The 17,801-nt window shown below is 45.2% G+C and overlaps 2 protein-coding genes across 3 annotated transcripts in view; both read left to right on the plus strand.

Moving 5' to 3' along the window:
* The window catches only part of LOC126481139 (putative fatty acyl-CoA reductase CG5065), a 469,013-nt gene that overhangs the window by 61,591 nt on the left and 389,621 nt on the right, over nt 1-17,801 (plus strand). The window lies entirely within an intron of this gene.
* Nucleotides 3,955-6,542, plus strand: LOC126481714 (uncharacterized). Its single transcript, XM_050105664.1, has 2 exons — nt 3,955-4,132; nt 5,641-6,542. The coding sequence occupies exons 1-2, from the start codon at nt 3,955-3,957 to the stop codon at nt 6,540-6,542; spliced, it is 1,080 nt and encodes a 359-aa protein (XP_049961621.1).

Genomic DNA, 17,801 nt, shown 5'->3' on the forward strand with positions numbered 1-17,801 from the left:
TGGCACCGTTGACAATGTAAGAAATAGGGAATATGTGGGATGATTCAGTCCTACAAAGTTAAAAGCAAATTCTACCGGTAAACCTGAGTGTCACTTAGCGGGATTTCCTACCTTTATCGTGCAATGGTGCTGACCTACGCATTATGCACAATTCAAAATACATTTTGGTTAACTTTAGTTTCACCAGTCAGCATTAAGAAATGTAAAGCGTGAAAGTAATGCAATAAATTCATTAAGGACAGTGTTGTAGATGACATTCATATTGAATAAGCGTTTTTTAAAGTTTCTTCCATGTTTCTACACTTAGTGCAGTATTAAAGTTACATTTGTCGTTTTTTGTTGATTTTCATCAACAGTATTTTTACAATCGTATGAGACGTTTTTCCTATATCAGACGTCTAATTTTCCCATTACTGGAATATCAACTATTTTTCTGTCCCTTTAAAGTATAAAATCAGTGCATATCCTACATTTAATGTCAAGAGGACATAATTCAGAGCGATGAGCCAAAAACGCAGCATGCAAGTTCACATTAATATCATAAGAAATTGTATTTTGCGTGTACTAATGAAACTTACTTTTTGTTTACATACCGAAATAATCTACGTTAAAAATGGTGACGATAAGTGGATAATCATCAGTCATTAGAGATTCAGTAACTTCCCTATACTTCTTGTCAAATTCGGTTCCTGCGACACGACACAATTTTAGACTCAGTCTATTAATTATGCCAAAAACTGCAATTTTAGAATCATAAGTCCTTGTACATAAATTTCTGCGGACACCCATAGCTGACTCAGACTGGTCAATCCGTTTGGACAGTTCAAAATTGTTCTATGTTGTAGAAGAAATTACTTGCGATATTACATTCATTTGGCCGTCTCACGTGTCTACACTGTCTTGTTTACGTGACTTTCTGCAGATAGCATTTTATCCACCTTTATTTTTGTGATGTTTTCTTTGCTTTGTGGTAAAAGCAATCAATAGTTCGCGTTTTGATTAAATGAATTTTTAGAACTACGTAGACCGAAATTGGGGTGCGTTGCTAAAATCACAAACGTAGTGGTTCAAATACAGTCCCATTATATAGTGAGCCTGCATGTCCGTTTACGGAAAATTTCAACAAAAACTTGTTCTCTACGCCTGCCGAACTTCTATCGTTTTGTTTCAACTCTGTCCGTACGCAAGGGCAGCAACAAAGATGTAACGAGCTTTTTTGTGCAGCTTGTCCTTGGTCTCTCTTAAGTAGCCTGCCCGCCATTACCTGCAACACTATGAGCTCATTACTTGTGTAACAACTACCGTGTGGCCTGTCGTGAGCCTGAGATGCTTCGCACTACGCAGTAATGACCTTCGACATACGTCACATATCTACGCGACAAAGATTCAACAAGTCTGTGCAGTTCCAAGTGTTTTTTCGTATTTATCCACAATCACTTCGAAACGTGATGACTCCTTCCTAACTAATTATTTTTACAGGATGCATATGACTCACTACTCCCGTATCTGCAACTACAGTCTAATAGCTTCAGACTCTACCTGCAACGAATTCGGCCTACTATACACCAACGTCGTTACGAGCCTAGCTGCACCGTACAGTTCTGTGTAGAGCTGTAAGTAAATTACACTCCTGGAAATGGAAAAAAGAACACATTGACACCGGTGTGTCAGACCCACCATACTTGCTCCGGACACTGCGAGAGGGCTGTACAAGCAATAATCACAAGCACGGCACAGCGGACACACCAGGAACCGCGGTGTTGGCCGTCGAATGGCGCTAGCTGCGCAGCATTTGTGCACCGCCGCCGTCAGTGTCAGCCAGTTTGCCGTAGCATACGGAGCTCCATCGCAGTCTTTAACACTGGTAGCATGCCGCGACAGCGTGGACGTGAACCGTATGTGCAGTTGACGGACTTTGAGCGAGGGCGTATAGTGGGCATGCGGGAGGCCGGTTGGACGTACCGCTGAATTGCTCAACACGTGGGGCGTGAGGTCTCCACAGTACATCGATGTTGTCGCCAGTGGTCGGCGGAAGGTGCACGTGCCCGTCGACCTGGGACCGGACCGCAGCGACGCACGGATGCACGCCAAGACCGTAGGATCCTACGCAGTGCCGTAGGGGACCGCACCGCCACTTCCCAGCAAATTAGGGACACTGTTGCTCCTGGGGTATCGGCGAGGACCATTCGCAACCGTCTCCATGAAGCTGGGCTACGGTCCCGCACACCGTTAGGCCGTCTTCCGCTCACGCCCCAACATCGTGCAGCCCGCCTCCAGTGGTGTCGCGACAGGCGTGAATGGAGGGACGAATGGAGACGTGTCGTCTTCAGCGATGAGAGTCGCTTCTGCCTTGGTGCCAATGATGGTCGTATGCGTGTTTGGCGCCGTGCAGGTGAGCGCCACAATCAGGACTGCATACGACCGAGGCACACAGGGCCAACACCCGGCATCATGGTGTGGGGAGCGATCTCCTACACTGGCCGTACACCACTGGTGATCGTCGAGGGGACACTGAATAGTGCACGGTACATCCAAACCGTCATCGAACCCATCGTTCTACCATTCCTAGACCGGCAAGGGAACTTGCTGTTCCAACAGGACAATGCACGTCCGCATGTATCCCGTGCCACCCAACGTGCTCTAGAAGGTGTAAGTCAACTACCCTGGCCAGCAAGATCTCTGGATCTGTCCCCCATTGAGCATGTTTGGGACTGGATGAAGCGTCGTCTCACGCGGTCTGCACGTCTAGCACGAACGCTGGTCCAACTGAGGCGCCAGGTGGAAATGGCATGGCAAGCCGTTCCACAGGACTACATCCAGCATCTCTACGATCGTCTCCATGGGAGAATAGCAGCCTGCATTGCTGCGAAAGGTGGATATACACTGTACTAGTGCCGACATTGTGCATGCTCTGTTGCCTGTGTCTATGTGCCTGTGGTTCTGTCAGTGTGATCATGTGATGTATCTGACCCCAGGAATGTGTCAATAAAGTTTCCCCTTCCTGGGACAATGAATTCACGGTGTTCTTATTTCAATTTCCTGGAGTGTATTTGGAAAGGAACTAATTGGTAGCCTATGTTTATTGACACTGTCTATGAGAATCATATTGTTGTTTTTGTTCTGGTGGTGGAAAGTTCTGCCACTGGGATAAATTCTAGCGTTGCCCAGGGTACGCGAAACAAGGAAAGTGGAACCAAAAAAAATGGTTCAAATGGCTCTGCGCACTATAGGACTTAACATCTATGGTCATCAGTCCCCTAGAACTTAGAACTACTTAAACCTAACTAACCTAAGGACAACACACAACACCCAGTCATCACGAGTGGAAGCAAAAATCAAAATCTAAAGGAAGAGCTCGCTTCGTGTTGTGGGATCCGCATCAGATAGGACTGACGGAGGACATCGAAAAAGTTCAAAGAAGGGCAACTCGTTTTGTACTATCGCGAACTATGGGAGAGGATACCACGGACATGATACGTGAGTTTGGGTGACAATAAAAAAAAAAAAAGGAATTTTTCGTTACGGCAGGATCTTCTCATGAAACATCGAACTTTCTGCTCCCAATGCGATAATATTTTGTTGGCTTCCAGCTATTAGGGAGAAATGGTCATCATAACAAGAGGAATCAGGGATCGGACGGAAAGAGTTACGCCGCTTTCACACTATACGGTTTTGACCGTACGGCAAAAAGCCGTACGGCTGTAGGTGTGAAGAAATGTATGGCGCCTTTCACATTATACGGCGACGGCAAAATGCCGCTGCCGTGCCGTGCTGCAGCCGTGTCTTGCCACTACAACAGACGGTCGCCGTACGGCAAGTTCGACAACAGTGGCCTACGTGACTAAGTGCATGCTTTCACACTGGACGGTTTTGAGCCGTACGGCGTCGACTAGTTCGTTGTAGTGTCGTTTTATTCATTTGTGTTTATTCTTGTTTACTGAAAAGTGTAGAAGAATGGATGAAATTGATACTGAACTTTTGATAACCTTGGTGGAAGTAAGACCTGTTCTGTGGGACAAAACTCTAGATGCGTATAGAGATCGTATTGCTACAAAGAATGCTTGGCGGGAAGTTTGCGTAGCACTGAAGCAAGATTTTGATGAGATGGAAGACAAAGATAAAAATGCGTTTGGTAAGTATTTATTTAATATATTAATATTACATTTAATACGTTTTAAACAGTTTTTATTTAACGTTATAAATTTTATTCTAAAAGTAAATCGTTTGTTTATAAGTAAATTACTGCTACCAGTCACGTTTTTTTTGTTTTGTTTATATTTTGCACGACGCGTTTCGGGAAATAATTCCCATCCTTAAGTGCGTTTTTCTCTAAGTTTTCATCATGTGTGGTGTCTTTTTATGTGTCAGGTCTTGCATTCTGTTTTCTTTACTGTAATTTATAAGAGAAACACGCACAAGACCTCACAAATAAAAAAACACTACACATAATGAAAACTTAGAGAAAAAAACGCACTTGAAGATCGGAATTATTTCCCGAAACGCGTCGTACAAAATATAAACAAAACGATTAAAAACGTGAGTGGTAGCAGTAATTTATTTATAAAGAAAACTATTTACTATACAGTCGCAGGCTTTCACAAACAATCTACAAAAAGGAAAAGGCTTGTTAATTTATATCTTTGACATCTGCCATGACACGCTTCCAGCATTTGTCATAAAATATTTACAAAGAGTGTTCCTTATGGCGTTGGCTGTCAGTCCTCCTCTTATGTTGGCATCTTGGGCTAAGTCTTCCAAACCAGTGAAGGATGTGGTGTCTTCAATTATAAATCCATCTCTCTGACGTACAAAATTGTGTAAAACAATGCAAGCTTTAACCATTTTTACTGCAAAATCTGGATGAACATTTAAAGGTCGGTGAAACAACCGCCACTTATTGGTGAGGATGCCAAAAGCACATTCCACATACCTCCTTGCTCTGCACAAACGGTAATTAAATACACGTTTCTCAACTGTCAAGTTTGTTCCCCCAAAAGGCCGGAGCAAATGCGTGTGTAGGCCAAATGCTGCGTCTCCCACGAAGAAGTAGGGTACTTTTGGACCTTCCGTACCAGGCAGACATTGGACGTCTGGAAATTCCAGGGAATTACTTTCTATTGACTTCCATAAACTGGACCGTCTGAACACTGAAGAGTCACAGTCTTTGCCATAACTTCCTACGTCGACATAAATGAACCTGTAGTTGGAATCCGCTACAGCCATCAGAACCACAGAAAAGTATTCTTTGTAATTGAAGTACATTGATCCGCTATTAAATGGGGCAGTAAGACGGATATGTTTTCCATCCACCGCTCCTAAGCAGTGGGGGAAATTAGCAGTACGTTCAAATCCAGCCGCTATTGATTCCCATACCTCTTTGGTCGGTCTTTGTATACATTCTTCCCGCAGTGATGACCAAATTGCTGTGCATACATCATTAACCACTTTACTTGCTGTAGAAATCCCAATTCTGTACTGGAAATGTAAGTCAGTGAAGGAACAACCGCTTGCCAGATACCTGAACAAAACGAAAAAAAATCAGTGACATTTAGTTTGCAGTGGACATTTTTTGTTACAGTTTTGCTTTTTTCTATACAAAATTAAAATGTTTTCATACAGTTTTGTTTTCTTTTGATGTAGGTATAGAAGTAATACGGAGGTGGACCAATCTACGAGACTCCTTTGTGAAGTCAAACATAAAAATTCAAGCTGCGAAAAAAAGTGGCTCAGCAGCAAAGAAAATGAAAAAGTATGTATATTCTGATCAGCTGCAGTTTCTAAAAAAGCTGTATGATGCTCGAGAGACGGAGGACAGTTTTCAATCGGAACGCACCGCCAGACTGGAAGAAGATATAGAAACGCAGGGCTCCGTCGAAAATACTGAGAATGTTTCTGGGCCATTTGATACAGCACCCACACAACAAACATCCAAAAGCGAGTGCCATACAAACAGAAAACATAGAAAACCTGATGCAATCGAAATGAAAATATTACGAGCTCTGGAAGAAGACAAACCTTGCAGCAAAATGTCATTTTTACTTAGTCTGAAGCCTCATCTGGAAAAATTTGATGAACAGGATTATCTTCAGTTTCAGATGGGAGTCCTCAAAGTTATAGAAAATATATATGAAAGGAGAAATATATTGACAGCTCAACCTCCTCCATTTACCCATTACACACCTCCCATGCCCTATAATAATAGATTTCAAGCTTATTCTTATTCACCTATGGAAAATGCTGCTCCAATATCCTCTTACCATACGCATCAGATTCGTCCTCCTCCAGCTGCACCAAACCCAACTACTTTTCTCGAACAACCATTACAGACTTCTCAAGGTCGCAGTTCTTATCAACGAATTAATAAAGTGCCACCACCATACCCTTCGCCTTCCACAAGTAGCCATGAAGGCCCACCATCAACAACGCAGTTCTACAACGTTTTTGCAGAGAGCCTGTCGCCACAAAGTGACAGTACAGTCAGTCCTGCTACAAACTCTTTGGTTTCAACTGCTGATATTGATATTGACTTTTCTACTTCATAATCTGAGCGTAATAAAAATGTAAAACACAAATAAATAAGTAAATAAACAGAACTAGTTTTTATGTATTAAATTACCTTAACGTGATAGCCAGCATTTGAACAGGTTGGATGCAATTGCGGAATTGTGTGTTTTGTCGTTGTAACACATCCTTTAGTTTTCTATGTAATTCGTCAAACGAGGTAATAGACATTCGGAAATAGTTAAAGAATTTATTTCCGTCGTTCCTCAAATCTTCAAAGAGTGTATAAAATAAACCCACTTCGTCTCTTCTCTGGTTAATGGGGTGTACCCACAAAAGACGACCTTTTCTTTTGCGGCGACGATGAAGCAACCACAAAGCAACAACTCGTTTACGGTTCATCTTGATACACACATTAAGCAAACTGAATAGACACCAACAACTGGTCACGTCAAAAAGCCGTGTAATGTGAAAGCAACACAGGCACGGCTAAAACTCGTACGGCTTTTTGCCGTACGGTCAAAACCGTATAGTGTGAAAGCGGCGTTAAGCGTTCGTTTTTCCCGCTCTTCTCGAGAGTGGAACGGTAGAGAAATAGCTTGAAGGTGGTTCGGCGAACCCTCTGCCAGGCACTTAATCGTGAACCACAGAGTAATCATGCTGATGTAGATGTGCAGGAAGAGGGTGAAACCTGGTGCCGGGACGCGGCCTGCTGCTCTCGAATAACACCAACGGGGCGGCGAGCGCAAATCCCGGCGATCAGGAAGTTTACGTCACCATATCTGCTACCCTCGCCGGCCGATTGCGGGTAGTGAAGATTTTCCATCCGGTTTACTTCAGATTCGAGCGCTACCGCAAAAGCGTGTTTTAACCACCTCTACTTCGGAGGCGGGTGTCGAACCTCTGAACGCATCTCAGTTTCGTCACTGCGACGTTATGAATTGGAAACAAAGGGTGTCCAACGAAGGGGGTTACAGTGTTTGACCTTTAATATCTGTGGATCCTGACCGGTTGTCATTATATGCTGCTCTAGTGACTGATGTGGTGTAGCCATTCATTTATTTTTCTTTTGTTTATTTTCGGTTGCCAGTAACTACACGTTGACCCGAGATTTTGGTGGTTGGGAACGGAGGGCTGGGATTTTAGCAACTGAAGTGGTTGAGTTGAATAGCATCTATTGGAGGCATCATTTGGGACAGTAATGTCGGAGGCTACAGTGGAGTTGGTGTCGTGGCTGCGGGGCCAGATGCTTGGGATTCGACTCCTGGCACCGCCGACCCTACAGCTGTTGTGAGCCGCAGAGGGTCTTCCTGTAACTGAGGTCACTGTGAGAACCAGGGCCCACCTGTGTTACCACCTGTCAAATACGACGGACTACACAACAAGATTAGAGGCTTTGTGTCGTCGTCAGTGAAAGCTCGCCTTTGCGAAGAAGGCAGGTGATAACGGTATAAAACAAAGTTTGAAAAAATTTACTTTTGAAATTCTCTAAACGTAATATTAACGAATTTATATACTCTTTTGTTAAAAAGGAACTCTCTAAACTCGACAGGTTCTCATGTGATAAAAGAATTAGAAACTGACTCCAAATTCTACCATTACTATAAAAGTTAACTTTTATCATGTCACACTAAAAACTCAGTTTATATGGTCAGTATCAACACTTGATTTTACCTTATCAGATTTACGTTTTAAAATAATCGAAGAAAATAATAAATTCCAATTGCATTCAACTTATTCTTGTCGACGAGAACTACCCCACCATAATAATTTACACCACGTTTTTTCAGCTAATGAACCTCTGGTCACCGATCACCACGACACAACACAAACACACAAGTAGCTGTGTCTAGTGCACCTTCTTAACGGTACAGCTTTACACGGTATGCTCTCTACATGCCAAAGCATCAGCAGCCTAAACTGTGTGGATCTGTCTTACAGCCTTTGTTAAAAACGAGAATGACCTACGCTTTTTTCCAGTCGTTAGGTACCTTTCGTTGCTCAAGCGATCTGCGATAAATTACTGCTAGAAGGGAACCAAGTTCTTTCGGATTAATCTTTATAGAATCTTATAGCTACTGCATCTGGTCCTGATGCCTTTCCACTACTAAGCGATTGTAGCTGCTTTTCAAATCCGCGATCGGTTTTCTCAACATCTGCCATTTGGACGTTCGTACGACTATTGAAAGGAGGTGTATCTCATCACGATACACAAGGCACCAAATGCATTCACAGGCACTGCCGATAACAGCACAATCCCACGCTTTTATTTCGCGTGTGGTGCCTTAAAAACCATGGCTGAACAAGAATCGCAAATACAGTCTTGTACGATCAACACACACGCGTAAATATGTAGTCACGTCCCGCCACGTGGGTACAAAACGTCTGCTGTTTGACACTTATAGCGATGAGCACAGAGGGGGAGAACTGACGATTCACGGCCTGCTATTAACCTCAACTCAGACGAACACAATAGCAGCAATGCCGTGCTGCAACAACTGACGTGGGCTGCACTTCCGCGCTGACACGTGGCGTCACACACTGACAACGCTGGCATTGTCCCACCACGCAAAGACCGTCGTTAATTTGTAGCGCCTGCTGTCCAGGAGCTTCCACAGAATTCGAGTCCTGGTTGCTCCACCCGTAACACAACCTCTTTTCACTCTTTCACTGTACGATTTTTGCCCTAAGCGTTAGTGACCACTCGCCAAAACAGCGATGCCAAGGAAGTCGCAGTGACAGCAACGATGGAACAAAATCCAAACTGCACACCACTCACACTTTCGCGACCAGAGCGTGTCTGCAGAAAACAACAACCAACTACGGCGACGACGCAGAACTAAAACAATGGCAGACCCAAGGTACGACACAGAACCGTCAACTCGACACAGTGAACGGTCTTCATTCAATAAACTGATACCTGCCTGTTGCGTCCACAGCCTCGTACACTATTGTATTACCCTCCTGTCGAATTGATAATTGAAACAAATCATGCGGAAACCAATGAGGAAGAACTTCACATCAACGATGTGGCCACGGACACCAACCGTTACCACTTTGCCCTATTATGCGTGAGTCGCACCATACTGCTTCTACTTCAGCGATGAACTGGAATGTGTCCCTCTATCAAGTCAGAGAGCCGACATAAAACTCCTCGCCTCGGCCGCGCGCCACTTGTTCCCCACAGAGGGCGCCGCTGGACAGCCTGGGAGCCAGTCGCCGGCCAGAGCCTCCATGTACGGCAGCGCAACTGCAGGACAACTGGCGTTTCTGTATCACAATGTGAAACATAACCTCACTATTAATAGCACGGACTGCAACGTGAAACTGGATAAGCAAGTGTTCAGTTGTTGTTGTTGTTGTGGTCTTCAGTCCTGAGACTGGTTTGATGCAGCTCTCCATGCTACTCTATCCTGTGCAACCTTCTTCATCTCCCAGTACTTACTGCAACCTACATCCTTCTGAATCTGCTTAGTGTATTCATCTCTTTGTCTCCCTCTACGATTTGTACCCTCCACACTGCCCTCCAGTACTAAATTGGTGATCCCTTGATGGCTCAGAACATGTCCTACCCACCGATCCCTTCTTCTCGTCAAGTTGTGCCACAAGCTCCTCTTCTCCCCAATTCTATTCAATACCTCCTCATTAGTTATGTGATCTACCCATCTAATCTTCAGCATTCTTCTGTAGTGCCACATTTCGAAAGCTTCTATTCTCTTCTTGTCCAAACTATTTATCGTCCATGTTTCACTTACGTACATGGCTACACTCCATACAAATACTTTCAGAAACGACTTCCTGACACTTAAATCTATACTCGATGTTAACAAATTTCTCTTCTTCAGAAACGCTTTCCTTCCCATTGCCAGTCTACATTTTAAATCCTCTCTACTTCGACCATCGTCAGTTATTTTGCTCCCCAAATAGCAAAACTCCTTTACTACTTTAAGTGTCTCATTTCCTAATCTAATTCCCTAGCATCACCCGACTTAATTCGACTACATTCCATTATCCTCGTATTGCTTTTGTTGATGTTCATCTTATACCCCTCTTTCAAGACACTGTCCATTTCGTTCAACTGCTTTTCTTTTGTTTCCTTTACTGCCTGCTCAATATACAGATTGAATAGCATCGGGGAGAGGCTACAACCCTGTTTCACTCCCTTCCCAACCACTGCTTCCCCTTCATGTTCCTCGACTCTTATAACTGCCGTTGCTTTCTGTACAAATTGTAAATAGCCTTTCGCTCCCTGTATTTTACCCCTGCCACCTTTAGAATTTGAAAGAGAGTATTCCAGTCAATACTGTCAAAAGTTTTCTCAAAGTCTACAAATGCTAGAAACGTAGATTTGCCTTTCCTTAATCTTTCTTCTAAGACAAGTCGTAGGGTCAGTATTGCCTCACGTGTTCCAACATTTCTACGGAATCCAAACTGATCTTCCTCGAGGTCGGCTTCTTCCAGTTTTTCCATTCGTCTGTAAATAATTCGTGTTAGTATTTTGCAGCTGTGACCTATTAAACTGATAGTTCGCTAATTTTCACGTCTGTCAACACATGCTTTCTTTTGGATTAGAATTATTATATTCTTCTTGAAGTTTGAGGGAATTTCGCCTGTCTCATACATCTTGCTCACCAGATGGTAGAGTTTTGTCAGGACTGGCTCTCCCAAGGCTGTCAGTAGTTCTAATGGAATGTTGTCTACTCTCGGGGCCCCGATTCGACTTAGGTCTTTCAGTGCTCTGTCAAACTCTTCACGCAGTATCATATCTCCCATTTCATCTTCATCTACCTCCTCTTCCATTTCCATAATATTGTCCTCAAGAACATCGCCCCTGTATAGACCCTCTATATGCTCCTTCCACCTTTCTGCCTTCCCTTCTTTGCTTAGAACTGGGTTTTCATCTGAGCTGTTCATATTCATGCAAGTGCTTCTCTTTTCTGCTAAGGTCCACATCTGCCCATGAAATGTCTTACAATTTAAAATAAAAATTAAAATAATTTTTAAAAAGTGTTCAGTGATTCGCGAATTTCAAAAAACATGCAGTGTGGTCGCACAAAAGCTGAAGGGGTCGTGAAAAATGTTTTGGCCCCCAAAAGTATGTCCGATTTTATTGAAATTTTGAAAGACCCGTCTAAGTCGAGCTTAATTTTCTCTGTTTGTGATGTGTTTATTTTTTATTTTTTCGTATTTGTAGCAATGTATGTGATTTGTGTTGTTAATGTAGTGATATTTTTCTATTGAGAATAATAATACGATAGGATTATTTACCATTTGTTACACTGTACGAGTAGTCAGCTTTAGGTCTCTTATTTTTTGCACTTATCCCTTATTTTCACTTGGGTTGTACGCTATCGTCCTGTATGTCCACTTTAAAGAATTTGTAACTGTAAGGAGAAATTATGTGGGGTCTGGATGGTAGCAGATGAAGTACTGGCGGAAGTAAAGCTGTCCGAAGATGGTATCTGTTGTTTCGGACATGTCCGAAAGAACAGATACCATCTTCATATAGTTAAGGCTAACCGGCCATTGACCTTCTACTGTGCTGGATGCACACCCATTGCCCGAACTCTTACGGGACTGGGTAAGATTGTCTGCCGCGGGTAATGAGTGTAATGGGCAGGGGCACTACGAATGTAGTGTGTGGACATTAAGTTGGGAATGTGGGTCTCACGGGGAGCGTGCAAGGGATAAATCCTTGCAGTCGCACTATCGTCTGTGCCCTCGGCGGCTCAGATGGGTAGAGCGTCTGCCATCTAAGCAGGAGATCCCGGGTTCGAGTCCCGGGCGGCGCACACATTTTCAACTGTCCCCGTTGACGTAAATCAACGGCCGTCGACAGCTTAGGATCTTGATTTAATTACAGTTTCATTTAAAGCTGTCACGGCAGGTCGTGAGTTGTGCTCCGATAGTTCATCCGTTAGAGCACTTGTTCGCCAAATGCAAAGGTCCCAGGTTAGAGTCCCTCTCCAAAACACAGTTTTAAACTGTCAGAAACATTCTTATGGGGATTTTTCTTGTAGTTCTTTTTAATTTGTTGTCTGAGCACATACTGTTAAAAACGGTCATAACAAACTGAATATCCGCTTCTAAACCGGTGCTAGTGTTCCGTCTGACCACCATCATGAGGAGTTCGTCACAGTACGTGATGCTCAATTTGGCTTTCTTCAGTTCGCCAGTTTTCCCTTCCAGACCTATACCCCAAAACTCTGGACCTCCTATGGAGCTTGATTTGATTTATTGCGCACTTAGAGACCTGTTGCCTTACATTTTATAACAGGTCGTCCATTTTACAGTTTTTCGTGTAGATTACAAAACATATTCCATGTTACAAACAGCAATTATTGGTTTCAGCAATTGGAATGGAAGTAATCTGTCGATGCGGTTGCACAAATGTCTTAGGAAATTCAGATGCAGCCTGATCAATACATTCGAAACTGAAAGAAAAAAAAATTCAAATTTTGAGAAGATATGATGATAGATGATAGGAAAGATTCGGATGGTAAGAGAGAGAGAGAAATGTTAGCCTCTCTGAGCCAGACTGGTCTGAAAGCCTCGCAACTACTTCGTGTCTTGCAGTCCCAGTTTGCTACAGTTTAATTTACGGATTAATATTTCTAACCATTATTTACGAAAACACTGTAACTATAGTGTACAATGCGGGAAGCGTAGTGGTGTGTGAATGTAAAGTATGTTATTTCCTGAGGTTATTAATTAACGTTCAGTTAGTATATTGTGTGTCTTGAATTTTACCTGTTATGTTGCTTATAATGAAGTGTTGCGTTAAAAGTGCGGTATAATGACTGCGGGTGGATATGGCTGCAGTTTATACTTAAGCTAGAACAGATTCACAGGGCTGATTGCATTACACTGTTTATTCTAATACAGTTCAATTATTCAAGATGTTGTTAAGGTTGTCTGCGGTACGTGTTGATGAAAGTGTTCACTGTATGAGTGAGTGTGTGTGGGTGTACGAACTGGAACTGCTGTCTTACGTGCTTCGCGTGTGTTGCAGTGTTCTCTTACATGGCCGTGTCTGTCCTTGAGACAACATCAGTGATCTAATTTACTACGTCCTACTCTTCTTTGTCTCTTATTGCACGTATCAGGTCATTGTTGTACTGCGTTGATGTCTCGTGTGCTGCTCTGTATCGGTGACATTTAAAAAGTATGTGTACTGGGGATCCACGTTCCGCACATGTACAAGTAGCATTCTGGATGCGGCCTACGCGGTGTAAGTGCGCGGGGCAAAGGCCGTGAGCTGTCGGAAAGTGAACCATACCGCGGCTGTGACTCATGTGGTTCAGTCTCAAACGTTCCCTGGTTTCCGGAAAGAAATGATATACCCTACGGTCCTTATCGCTTAACTCCCATTCCCTTTGCGATGGATTCACCCGCGATTTAATGCTCCGTATGTCCATCTTTTTGGCGATGGTTGCGGGACTCGGCTGTTCGACAGAGGATGTCAAACTAAACAACTGTCAGCCGTCATTTGTCAACCTTATCTTATTGGACAACTAGTTTCAGTGTTTTACCACGCTATCTTCAGGTCCCTAACCGACGTTCAGGAATAATCAACCTCGCTTGTGATCAAACAGGGGCCAGCAACACTGGTATTAGTACACTACTGGCCATTAAAATTGCTACACCACGAAGATGACGTGCTGCAGACGCGAAATTTAACCGACAGGAAGAAGATGCTGTGATATGCAAATGATTAGCTTCTCAGAGCATTCACACAAGGTTGGCGCCGGTGGCGGCACCTAGAACGTGCTGACATGAGGAAAGTTCCCAAACAATTTCTCATACACAAACAGCAGTTGACCGGCGTTGCATGGTGAAACGTTGTTGTAATGCCTCGTGTAAGGAGGAGAAATGCGTACCATCACGTTTCCCACTTTGATAAAGGTCGGATTGCAGCCTATCGCGATTGCGGTTTATCGTATCGCGACAGTGCTGCTCGCGTTGGTAGAGATCCAATTGTTAGCAGAATATGGAATCGGTGGGTTCAGGAGGGTAATACGGAACGCCGTGCTGGATCCCAACGGCCTCGTACCACTAGCAGTCGAGATGACAGGCATCTTATCCGCACGGTTGTAACGGATCGTGCAGCCACGTCTCGATCCCAGAGTCAACAGATGGGGACGTTTGCAAGACAACAACCATCTGCACGAACAGTTCGACGACGTTTGCAGCAGCATGGACTATCAGCTCGAAGATCATGGCTGCGGTTACCCTTGACGCTGCATCACAGACAGGAGCGCCTGCGATGGTGTACTCGACGACGAACCTGCGTGCACGAATGGTAAAACGTCATTTTTTCGGATGAATCCAGGTTCTCTTTACAGCATCATGATGGTCGCATCCGTGTTTGGCGACATCGCAGTGAACGCACATTGGAAGCGTGTATTCGTCATCGCCATACTGTCGTATCACCAGGCGGGATGGTATGGGGTGCCATTGGTTACACGTCTCGGTCACTTCTTGTTCGCATTGACGGCACTTTGAACAGTGGACGTTACATTTCAGATGTCTTACGACCCGTGGCTCTACCCTTCATTCGATCCCTGCGAAATCCTACATTTCAACAGGATAATGCACGACCGCATGTTGCAGGTTCTGTACGGCCCTTTATGGATACAGAAAATGTTAGACTGCTGCCCTGGCCAGCACATTCTCCAGATCTCGCACCAACTGCAAACGTCTGGTCAATGGAGGCCGAGGACCTGGCTCGTCACAATACGCCAGTCACTGCTCATGATGAACTGTGGTATGGTGTTGAAGCTGCATGGGCAGCTGTACCTGTACACGCCATCCAAGCTCTGTTTGACTCAGTGCCCAGGCGTATCAAGGCCGTTATTACGGCCAGAGGTGGTTGTTCTGGGTACTGATTTCTCAGGATCTATGCACCCAAATTGCGTGAAAATGTAATCACATGTCAGTTCTAGTATAATATATTTGCCCAATGAATACCCGTTTATCATCTGCATCTCTTCTTGGTGTAGCAATGGCCAGTAGTGTAGATATCTACTTGTTACAGTGACCACTTGAACCATCACCTGCCTGTTTTGATCGCCAGCGAGGAAGATTATTCCTACACGTCGATCTGGGGCCTGAAGATGACGTAGTAAAACGCTGAAACTAGTTGCACGATAAAATAATGTCGGCAATTGAATGCTGATAGGTGTTTGACAAATTGGCGCTCCTCGGTGGTGTCCCGTCCGGTAATCTGCACAGAGCCCTGTGGAGCGCTCTTCAGCCTCGCTCTGGAGGCGTAGGTGGGGGCAGGTGGGGGCGGGCAGGTGTCCGCCGCGTCCCCGTGTTGCTCCGCGGGCCAGCAGGCGCCGCCGCCTCAGCCCCCGCCCAGCCGCCAGCCACCGGCCACCGGCGGCGTGTTTGTCATCTCGGCCAGCCGGCTGACTCGCTTCGGCGTGCACTGGATGGTGGGGCTGCCGCTGCCGCTGCCTCTGCCGCGTTGCTTTCACCGCTGCCTCCCAGACCTGGGGAATGTTGCCTGGTCATTAGGCGCCGGTATTTTTCCACTATAGACCAGTCCGCTGGTGCTTCCGCCCAGCCGATGGCGGGAGCGACACTGCCAGCACACGCAGGCGCCTCGAGGGAAAGGCGATCTGCCAGGGAAAAGACAGACCAATCTACAGCGTTTCCGCTGTTACTCCCATGATTTCAGCTGGAACTCTCAGTCCAACGCGATACACAGAGAAAATACCTGTGATTCTACGACTTTACCACGCCGTAATATCTTCCCCATCGACGAATACAAATACAGGGTGATTCCAAAAGAAAGAACAGATTTCAAATGTTTATTACAGACTAACTACACTGAAGAGCCAAAGAAACTGGTACACTTGCCTAATATCGTTTAGGACCCCCAGCGAGCGCGCAGAAGCGCCGCAAGACGACGTGACATGCACTCGACTAATGTCTGAAGTAGTGCTGGAGGGAGCTGAAACCATGGATCCTGCAGGGCTGTCAATAAAGCCGTAAGAGCACGACCGGGTGGAGGTCTCTTCTGAATAGCACGATGCAAGGCATGTCCAATAATGATCGTGTCTGGGAAGCGTGGTGCCCAGCGGAAGATGGTTCAAATGGTTCAAATGGCTCTGAGCACTATGGGACTCAACTTCTGAGGTCATCAGTCCCCTAGAACTTAGAACTACTTAAACCTAACTAACCTAAGGACATCACACACATCCATGCCCGAGGCAGGATTCGAACCTGCGACCGTAGCGGTCGCGCGGTTCCAGACTATAGCGCCTAGAACCGCTCGGCCACTCCGGCCGGCCCCAGCGGAAGATTTTAAACTCAGAGGAGTGCTCCTGAAGCCACTCTCTGACAATTCTGGAGTGTCGCATAGTCCTGCTGGAACTGCCCAAGCACGTCGGAATCCACAATGGACAGGAATGGATGCACGTGATCAGACAGGATGCTTACGTACGTGTCACCTGTCAGAATCGTATCTAGACGTATCAGGGGTCCCGTATCATTCCAACTGCACACGCCCCACACCATTACAGAGCCTTCGCCAGCTTGAACAGTCCCTTGCTGACACACAGCGTCCATGGATTCATGAGGTTGTCTCCATACCCGTAGACGTCCCTCCGCTCGATACAATTTGAAACGAGACTCGTCCGACCAGGCAACATGTTTCCAGTCATCAACAGTCCAATGTCGGTGTTGGCGGGCCCAGGCGAGGCGTAAAGCTTTGTATCGTGCAGTCATCAAGGGTACACGAGTGGGCTTTCGGCGCCGAAAGCCCATATCCATGATGTTTCGCTGAATGGTTCGCACGCTGACACTTGTTGATGGCCGAGCATTGAGATCTGCAGCAATTTGTGGAGGTGCTGCACTTCTGTCACGCTGAACGATTCTTTTCAGTCTTCGCTGGTCCCGTTCTTGTAGGATCTATCTCCGGCCGCAGCGATGTCGAATATTTGATGTTTTACCGTATTCCTGATATTCACGGTACACTCGTGAAACGGTCGTACGGGAAAATCCCCACTTAATGGCTACCTCGCAGATGCTGTGTCCCATCGCTCGTGCGCCGACTATAAGACCGCGTTTAAACTCTCTTAAATCTTGATAACCTGTTATTGTAGCAGCACTAACCGACGTAACAACTGCGGCAGACACGTGTTGTGTTATATAGGCGTTGCCGACCGCAGCTCCATATTGTCCCTGTTACAATATCTCTGTATTTGAAAGCGGATGCCTATACCAGTTTCTTTGGCGTTTCAGGGTATTAACACTTTGCGTGTGTTACTGGATACAGGGAGGTTCAAAGT

The sequence above is a fragment of the Schistocerca serialis genome, chromosome 5, assembly GCF_023864345.2.
Source record: "Schistocerca serialis cubense isolate TAMUIC-IGC-003099 chromosome 5, iqSchSeri2.2, whole genome shotgun sequence".
Classification (NCBI taxonomy): Eukaryota; Metazoa; Arthropoda; class Insecta; order Orthoptera; family Acrididae; genus Schistocerca; species Schistocerca serialis.